This window comes from Acanthaster planci, linkage group LG13 (genome assembly GCF_054643075.1).
Source record: "Acanthaster planci isolate LZ-2023a linkage group LG13, COTS_SCS, whole genome shotgun sequence".
Lineage (NCBI taxonomy): Eukaryota > Metazoa > Echinodermata > Asteroidea > Valvatida > Acanthasteridae > Acanthaster > Acanthaster planci.
In genome coordinates, this window is record NC_141789.1 from 2053106 (window position 1) to 2062212 (window position 9107).

The window sequence follows — 9107 nt, forward strand, 5'->3', positions numbered from 1 at the left end:
CGCCATGTTTGACGCGACATGCACATGCATGCTGGGTGTTGGGTTGAACTCACGCCCCCACAGTGGGGAAATGTAGGCCCTAGTTCATTCGGTGAGTTCTTGGTAAGGAGTGACTTCACTTTGACGTTGTTTGCGGCCAGAAGGGTTGGGTGAAAGGATGGTGTCGATGTAAACAGGAGTATTAATGGTGCGCGTGGGGGTGGTCTATCCTTTTACAACAGTGGATGTGAGGCTGGAGGGGACGAGGAGCGAACGTGCCGCCTGTCACGGGGGCCAGCCAGCGAGAACTGTTTGGTACCGAGAAAATGAAGCTACAAGGTCGCCGTGAAAATAAACAAAATGGCAAACTTGCCGAAAAGTGCGCGTGCGCTTGCAACAAAAACGGTGTGTTCAGTTTTCCAAGCAACGGCAGTGCATGACTGGAGTACGGTTATTCACATTTCCTGAATGCAAATTGTTCTTTTCTGTCCGTGCGTTTTAAAGGTGGACAGCACCACCTATGCACATACCCGAAACCAATTTAGGATTTTAGTGTTTAAGTTAACAGTCGGTTAGTCGATATCCCGCTCCATCATAAATCAAAAGCCTTCCTGAAGTCTTACTTCCGACGAAGGACTTGAGATGCTGAAGAGAAATATTCTTACAGTAACGTTTCACGGCACCTAGCGATCTATGTGTCCATACAGAGCGTTGTCTTATGGGGCTTTACTTCTAATGCTTTAGTACGAAGTGACGTATCTGGCGTGGGCGGAGTCCCGCTCCCGGGGGACACATACTGCCACATATTCAGCGATGCACATAAGGGCCAAAAAAGACCCACTCACTGTTACTGAAAGGAATATTCATATTCCCCTCGGGGCTAAAACCAGCATACCACAAAGGAACACTCTTTCCTTCGCCAAGCGCTCAAACGGACGATCGCAATAATTATCCATTTCCCTCAATCCGCGTTTCAATCCAAGTCCCTTTCCCCCGGCTCCGGAAAGACGGTTGAACAACCGCCGATACTGAGACCCGCGGCGAGCTGACAGTCAGACCCGCAGAGAGTTTTGTAACATCACGTCTAGACGACACAGCCCCCGGGGGCCGAGTTCAATAGCTTCTCCACAACAAGAACTCAAAGGACGATTATGAAAGTCCTACGACTGGAACTCATCAATCACAACAGTGCCATTTTTTCTTCAGTGTATTGCATGCTTCATAAACTCAGTTGTGAAAGCTTAATTGTGCCCGTGTTTACTGTTAAACTTTGTGGCATAGGTTTGGGCTCACTTACGTCTGCTACATCAAAATCCCGTACTCAGCCCGACCCTAAACAACAGATCACAATTTTCAGCCGACGAAAATATCTTAATTAAAAAAGAAAACCGGCACAATCGCATAATTGTATTTAAATGTCATTGTGCGTGACATTGCTTTTTCACAATGCACTGTGCTGTAGGAACGACAGTCTATTAATATTCTTACCTACAGTCTGACGTCTTTTTCCTCAAAAAACCTGCACACAACCTGCCAACAGGTTCATATCGTGAAACTGTGTTTTTTTCAGAAGGCACTGCATTAATTAGATCATAGATCCAATCTACCCCTGCCTATTATAAATCACCGAACACCTTCCCTTCAGAAAATGTCGCGTATAGAGGGCGCTCTACCAACCTTCCAACAAATCGCAGTTCACAAAGAAGTTTGGTGACGCTGCTATAAAAGCGGTTTCGTGAAGCTTTCAAGAACCCAGCGAAAAAGCGGCATAAAATAGCAGATCTCCGTTTGTATAGGCCGTGCTTGTGGTCCATTCATTGAGATTCATGTTCAGCACCGTCGTTGAAGGGAGTGTGGGCTCATTTTCAAAGTTGTTGAATAGAGCCATGTGGTGACGTCACTGTTGCGAGGTGTTGCTCCAGTCCTCCTAACTCAAACGTTTTGGATTTTTTGCAGCAGCAGGGTCGTGGTCTCGCCTTCCAGCCTGTCTTGCAGGGAAGCTTCTTCCGGAGCGCCTTCTTGAGCTCCTCGTAATGAAAGGCGTAGACAATGGGGTTGAGGCACATGTTGCATAGGGCGAAGACGACGGACATGTTGTGATACAGCCCGTTAAACTCCACCGAGACGCCGAGGTTGAAGAGAAGATAGATGGTCTCGTTTGGACCCCAGCAAACGATGTACGAAGCGGAGACTATGAGGAGCGTGCGCAGCACGCTTTTGGAAGCAAGGAGGCTGAAATGTTTCCTACTGGGCGGCAGAACGGCTGAGCGAAAGGTAGACTGTCGTCTTCCACTTGTAGATCTGCCTTCCGCACCAGAGATGACTTTTGAGTCGTTGTTGTTGCTGCTGATGCTGTTGTTGGTCGTGGTTTGCGCGTGCCCAGTGCGGGGCAGTGATACACTAGACGAGCGCCAGTCACGACGCAGCTTCATTATGATCGTGGTGTAGACGTACATCATGATTGTGACGGGAAGCATGTAGTGATCGATGAAGAAGATCACTCCCAAGATTTGCTGGAGGGTGACCGACGGCCATGACGGGTCGCAGTTCCCCTCCGCGTCGACCGTCTGCACCAGGGCCCACGCCAGCTCGTGCAGCGGGCCCACGCACCACGGCAACACAGCCAGCGCCTTGGCGCGCCGCATGGTGAATCTGGTGCGGTACTTGATCGGGTGCATGATGGCGAAGTAGCGCTCCATGGTGAGGAGGACCAGGTTGACTGTGGAGCTCACCGAGAAGCCCCAGAGCGGCCAGTCGGACAGCCAGAGCTTGCAGAGCACGCTGGCTGCCACGGCCGACTCGGGCAGCGATGGCTTGGGCAGAAGATAAAGACACACAAAAAATACGCTACTGGTCAAGTCTATAATAGCCTGGTTGCAGATCAATACGTTTGTAACGGAACGAAGAGACGGGACCCTGTACACCAGGTAAATGACGAGAGAGTTACCAACAATCCCGAGCAGACCGATGATAGTGTAAATGATCTTTAGAACTACGTCGCCAAAAGAGGTTGGTTCGTCCGTCACAGTGACATTGCCGTTGGTCGCCAGGGAGTCCATGTCGTCTTCTAAGGATCTCAATTCGAGACGCCCTCTGCAGGCAAGTCAACTCGTCTTCCTATGATGGTCTTTGTCTTTTTAATCTGAAAATAAAAACAAGTCTTCACATTAGACACACTATGAACAAAAATGTTTCAGCGCAGTACCGATTTTGCAAACTATAGAGGGCACAAAAGGCTCCAACAAGCAAATATGCAATAAAATCAAACATGCAACAAACCGAACGCTCAACAAAATCAACAACATAACCAGCTGAACAAAGCTGCTGGCAACCAACAACAAACAATAGTTGTTACATTACATGCTAATTACCTGCTTTCGTAGACTGGCAACTTTTGCCGTGGTGATGAAGGTTGAACGACACAGAAAAACGAACAACCCAAGATTTCTTCCTCATAGCTGTGACAAGAGACCAAAAGAGAGAAAAATTCCTTGAGTTGTTTTTATCGAAAATAGGATAAACATCACCTCTGCCACTTCCAGCAACTAATAATACTTACGGGTCTCTTTTCTGTTCTATTTTTCCAAATTTTGCACACAAACGGACAAAATTCCTACCAGCCAAAACCTGAAGAATTTGATTGTTACGTAATGGTTTCTGACGTGGGGAGGAGCTTAGCTTTTAATGGTGTCATTAAACAGGCAGAATGGGAAGATTTTAAAAAAATCACCTTCAATTGTATTCACCGATTCCAAATTCCTCGATAAAATTAAGTCGGAATTATTCTTCAGTGCTAAGTGCTGACAACGCTAGGAGAACAATTGGTGCGTGTCGGTGTGATTTTCGACCCTGAATAACTTCCTGGTCAGTATTCTTTTCTACCACCGTCGCGCATTTGATCCAAGCCCGTATGAGTTTGAAGAGCGGTACGGATGTGCGCATGTTTTGACTGTCACATCAGTTTCAAAAGTACTCGGCTCCACTCTTCCCGCGAAATGGTGTTTTCTTAAGTATACGCGGTGCCCCAAAATCTGGCGGTCCTTTTTAACCTCTTCAGAGAAGAGGTGAGGAAATTTTCGTGGCTTTGCAGAAATTTGATGTCCTGTCTATACTGTCCCCTCAGCTACAACCTTTATCCCCTCAGCTACAACCTTTATCCCCTCAGCTACAACCTTTATCCCCTCAGCTACAACCTTTATCCCCTCAGCTACAACCTTTATCCCCTCAGCTACAACCTTTATCCCCTCAGCTACAACCTTTATCCCCTCAGCTACAACCTTTATCCCCTCAGCTACAACCTTTATCCCCTCAGCTACAACCTTTATCCCCTCAGCTACAACCTTTATCCCCTCAGCTACAACCTTTATCCCCTCAGTTACAACCTTTATCCCCTCAGCTACAACCTTTATCCCCTCAGCTACAACCTTTATCCCCTCAGCTACAACCTTTATCCCCTCAGCTACAACCTTATCCCCTCAGCTACAACCTTCGATATATACAGAGATATTCGATATATACAGAGGCGCCTCCGTTTGTGCAAAGCAAGGTCACGTCTTCTCTCCGTCGAGATTTTCGACGGATCTGAGAAGAAGTTTAAAATGGTTTGTTGGTGGTTGGAAGATACACACGTATTCGTAATGAAAACAGTGTATCAGTTTGGGAAACGTCTTTTTAAACACTACAACTTGCAAGGTAGCACCTCGACATTACAGGCAAGCGGGACACATCCAACTCACCTCCTACCCTCAGAACCACCTGAAAATTTCAGAGTCGCTGCAAATTTGTTGCTGGCAGATTGCCTGACATGCAGTAAAGGACTCGCTGGTCTTGGTGCGCTAGCCCGGGCCCTGTTTACGTCACAGTATACCAAGGCTCTAATGACGCTTTGTTACTCTCTGAATGGTCGCGGATCCTTCCGAAAACACGGTTCAACTGCGGAAAGTTTAAACTTGCTAAGTCTTCGGCGAGCCTTGCGTGCTCATGCACACCGGCCCTCTAAGTCAGCAGTATTTTTGTTTGTTACTCATTTTTTTCTCGACATTGTATGGATCACAAAAGAAAGTGTTTCCAGATGGTCAGCCAATTGGGTTATCTCATGTAGAAGGCTGTCATGCACTCCCCACACCCTCAGTTCTCTTGGTCGGTCCAAAGGTCGGCGGATTCTTAATCAATCAGCAGATATAAACGTTTATTTAGGGAACAGAAGCGAACTTGTGCGATAAAAGCCAACAGCAATATTCCGTTGCCAAAGAACGGTATACGCGTTCTCCTTAATCACTAAAGCCAACAACCAGTAACCCATATGCTGCGACATTGTAACCATCGGCAGCCCTCAGCCATACAAACTGGTGCTCCCAAACGCGTTGCAGTATATTAAGACGTATCCACGTGTGTTTTACTATGGCAGTGAGGCTGGGCAAAATCCATGAAGCCCAAATTGGAAGGCGCTCATGTTAACACACCATGACGTCACTAAGTTTTAGGTCTAGTGCAGAACTTTTTCAACAACTTTATTTTTATTAGATGACGGCCACTCTTTCGACACTGTCGATTTAGAGGCTGCTTTTCCGTCATTTCTGGCATCTTTATTAAGTTAAGAATCTTAAATTGGTCTATTTTAAGGTAACCTAACGGACTCATGCTGAACCAGATTTTCTTTCATGTACCTCTCCTTGGTCAGGACTTCGTAAAATTTGAAGTACACTATTTAAACAAATTAATGGACATGAAAATACAAAAGGATAATATCCCCCAAAGCTTGGCTGTTTGACAAAAAAATGAGTTGTCTGCCATCGGATTGACTGGTGGTCATGGAATGTTGTGGGTAAGTAACGGCATCAAAAAACTCATTTGAACCAAGTCGCCTCGAAGTCGAACGAGCTACTAAATGCAGGTAACTACGGACTAGCGGCGCTGAATCACCATGATTAATCTAAGACCGAAGGACGTCGTCATGCCACATTTTGACAGTAGGCATGGATCTATAGTCACTGTGCACGCGCGTAACTGAATTTATGCAGATCTCAATTATTCATTGTCAGTCCATAGCAAATGTTCATTGCTATTTTGATCATGAATAAACGGCAGAATGTTGACTATTCATCAATACTGACAGTTGACATATAGGCTTGAACCAACACACGACACATACCGGCAATCAGACGGGGCTTGACTAGACATAAACATTGGCCAATATAGGAACTCGGTTGTTTCTTGTATAATGTTTTAAATTGACTGATTTGGTTTTCAAGGAAATGTCAATGAGACACCTTCAACTCAAGCTCAAGCCAAATAAAGCTGATTTATGGACTTATTATTCCGACACTTGGCTTGCTTTTTTATTTATGGTTCGTTTCATGTGGTGCACCTCGTCAAAGAAAAAGCCTTCAAAGGGGACTTGATGTGTAACGTATAGTTGTTAACTTAAATGAAAAAAACATCCTGATGCCTGCTTTTGTTTACTCTCAATGAAAAGGGTCCCTTTAAATTTTTTTACTTTTTCTGACAAAAGAGGGCGTCGTTGCTGCGACGTCACAACAGGGAAGTTATATTTCTCTTTGGGGCTTTTTATATTATGAAACCGAACTCTGATCACTGAAAATATTTGTGAGAAAACTGGCTACTGTCATGACTGAACCAATCAGAAAAATAAACACAATTTACGACAGAGACATTTGGGCAAAATTTAGTGCAGAATTGATAGCTGTAACACCGAAGTATTTGCCCTCGGACGGCATCACAGGTTTGCTCAAATGTTTCAATTTCCATTCATGATAATGACAAAGGTACTAAAATATCCATACCATGAAACAACAGAAAGCGGAAAAAGGTTCAGTGGCACACAAAAGGAGCAATGCACCTTAACTGTTTAAAACAAATTTTTGCATTGTATGGTTTCTTTAAACTGTTGTGTGCCCTTTTATTTCATATAGATACACGTACGGTTGGGAACACCTTTTGTCGGGTCACTGACGTCGAATGCGTGCACAGTGGTCTATACTGCTAACACGTTTTACTTTAAACAGAATAGGATCCCGCGCTCCACTCAGGTATAATTTGGCACGACCAAGGCAAACATTGATAATTAGGGTTCGTGATCAGTTTGTAGAAAGTGAAATGGGACGTATATGGCGCCATCTAGGAATCTAGGCGGATCCGCGGCCATTCGGTCAACCTGATTTCTGGGAGGATAAGAAATAAGCATGCCAAATTGTTGTTTCACGCGCGTGTCAAGTCAGTGTCGAGTCACAACATGGCAAGCATTATTTATACTTTGACCAGTTGTCACTTGCATACATGCTTCGTATTGTAAAGGCCAAATCTATCTGTGTTAACACAGAAATTGTATTATTCCGTTTGTCCTTATTTATGGAAAAGACTTCAACAGCCGTTTCAAAATAGCGCGCCACCAAGAGTTTGCAACGCGTTGGCCAATCACAATGCGCGAAATTTGTCGACCCAATGCGCGTTTGGAAAGGGTCGACAAATTCCGCGCGTTATGATTGGCCAACGTGTTGCAAACTCTTGGTGGCGCACTATTGTGAATCGCCCGTATTTGGCAACCGTTATTTGTATACATCCAGCTGCTCGGTTTTTTTTTTTTAATTTGCTCCACCCGAAAATTATGCTGCACTAAATCCTAAAATGATTTACCAAAACACGAACTGGAAACACGAATTCCAGTGTAATTTGTATCACCAGAATCAAATATTTAAAGTATTCTCTGGGACGGTGCCTTGATAGACACTACCTTTGCGTGGTATTCACCATTCACAACTTTTTACTTTTAAAATGTTGATTTTTGTATATTTTTTACGATGCTTGGAAATAAATGAAAGAACTTACCAATGAAAAGAAACTCACCATCAGAAAACGAGTAACATTCCCAGGTGGCGAACAATTAACCCCAAATCTCCGAGTTGTCTCTTCTTGTCATGCACCGCGCGGAGTCTCCATGCAGAAATCATCCGCGTCCATCACAAGTGCTGTCCATCTTCTGAGCCACGCATCTTACCTTGGACTGCCTTTGCACTTATCCACGAATGCCAAAACGATTCCTGGGAAGTCAGACTGACTGGCCAAATACGTAGCGGGTATCATTCCTCGAGTGAACGTCAATCCCGTCGGGAGATCGGGTTAAGTGCTCCGAGTTCGACGGTATTTGTTTTTCCAAAGAGACTGCACGTGCTGCGTGGAGGCATCTGGTTTGGGCTATTACTTTTATTTATTCGGCGCGTACGGGTCAAATCACTGGGGGAAAATATCGATCACTCATAACATTGTTATCTGTAAAAGACATGATACGGCAGAGATAAATATTGCATTGAACTTTTCGAGGGACGAGTGAGGGCGCTATGGCATCGCCACATTCGTCAATGTCATTTCGAGGGCACTAAATAATGAAGTTGCATTACTATACTGTGACGATTTTAGCTTGGTTTTTGGTCTTACTGGAGTATAAAACCTCACACGTCTGATCATAAACAATACCTGTTATTCGTTTTTAAAAAATACCATTAATGAAAATAAGCTTGTGTTTGGTGAATATCAAAACAATACAAATAGACCTACTACTTGTTTCCACATTTTAAACTTGCAGTTTTCTTGTTTTTCGCGTGAAAGCGTAGCCCTGATCAAGGCATTTGTCATTAGCCACACCGCGTTAAGTGAGCTATGGTAGCTAACACAGCCTCCGTTGTGTACAACTGGTACATGCGCGTTTGCAGTGGAAAAACTAACACGAACACTGGCGGTCTCCGGCACGCAGTCAGCATGACAATGCAAATCAGCTGTTGTCCGGGTCCAGTTGATTTGCATATCAAGCAGGCCATTTGAGGTTTCTACTGCACATAGAAAGCGTAGCAACGCCGGGTAATGGCGATATATGTCGGTTAAATAATAAATAACAGTTAAAAAAAATTCTCGAAAAACATGTACAATTCTATATTATTTTGTTTTGTGTATACCCTGAATTATAGCCATGGGTTTGGGTATTGATTTTGTTTCTAATTTCATTTAATATTTCAAAATGGCTGCAGGCAATTCGAATAAAAGTAAGATTTCCTGAACATAACAATGTAACGTTACATTCTGAAGTTCCTAATCGTTCAAATAACGTCAGAAAAAAA

At 44.3% G+C, this 9107-nt stretch overlaps 1 protein-coding gene across 3 annotated transcripts; it reads right to left on the minus strand.

Moving 5' to 3' along the window:
- Positions 1 to 11: 11 nt before the first annotated feature.
- On the minus strand, positions 12 to 8239 carry LOC110977138 (cholecystokinin receptor type A-like). 3 transcript variants are annotated; one of them, XM_087144987.1, is made up of 3 exons: positions 7843 to 8239; positions 3351 to 3437; positions 12 to 3121 (listed from the first exon to the last, which is right to left on the minus strand). In XM_087144987.1, exon 3 carries the CDS (start codon positions 3036 to 3038, stop codon positions 1845 to 1847), a length of 1194 nt encoding a protein of 397 aa, XP_087001113.1. In that variant the 5' UTR covers positions 3039 to 3121; positions 3351 to 3437; positions 7843 to 8239; the 3' UTR covers positions 12 to 1844. The 3 variants fall into 3 exon arrangements, with proteins under 3 accessions (XP_087001113.1, XP_022086684.2, XP_087001112.1); XM_022230992.2 differs by having other exon boundaries at positions 7825 to 8239; XM_087144986.1 differs by lacking the exon at positions 7843 to 8239 and adding an exon at positions 4716 to 5543.
- Between the last annotated feature and the right edge of the window lie 868 nt (positions 8240 to 9107).

Coding starts and splice junctions, on each gene's coding strand:
- LOC110977138 (XM_087144987.1), bottom strand. CDS start 3,038: ATGGACTCCCTGGCGACCAACGGCAATGTCACTGTGACGGACGAACCA.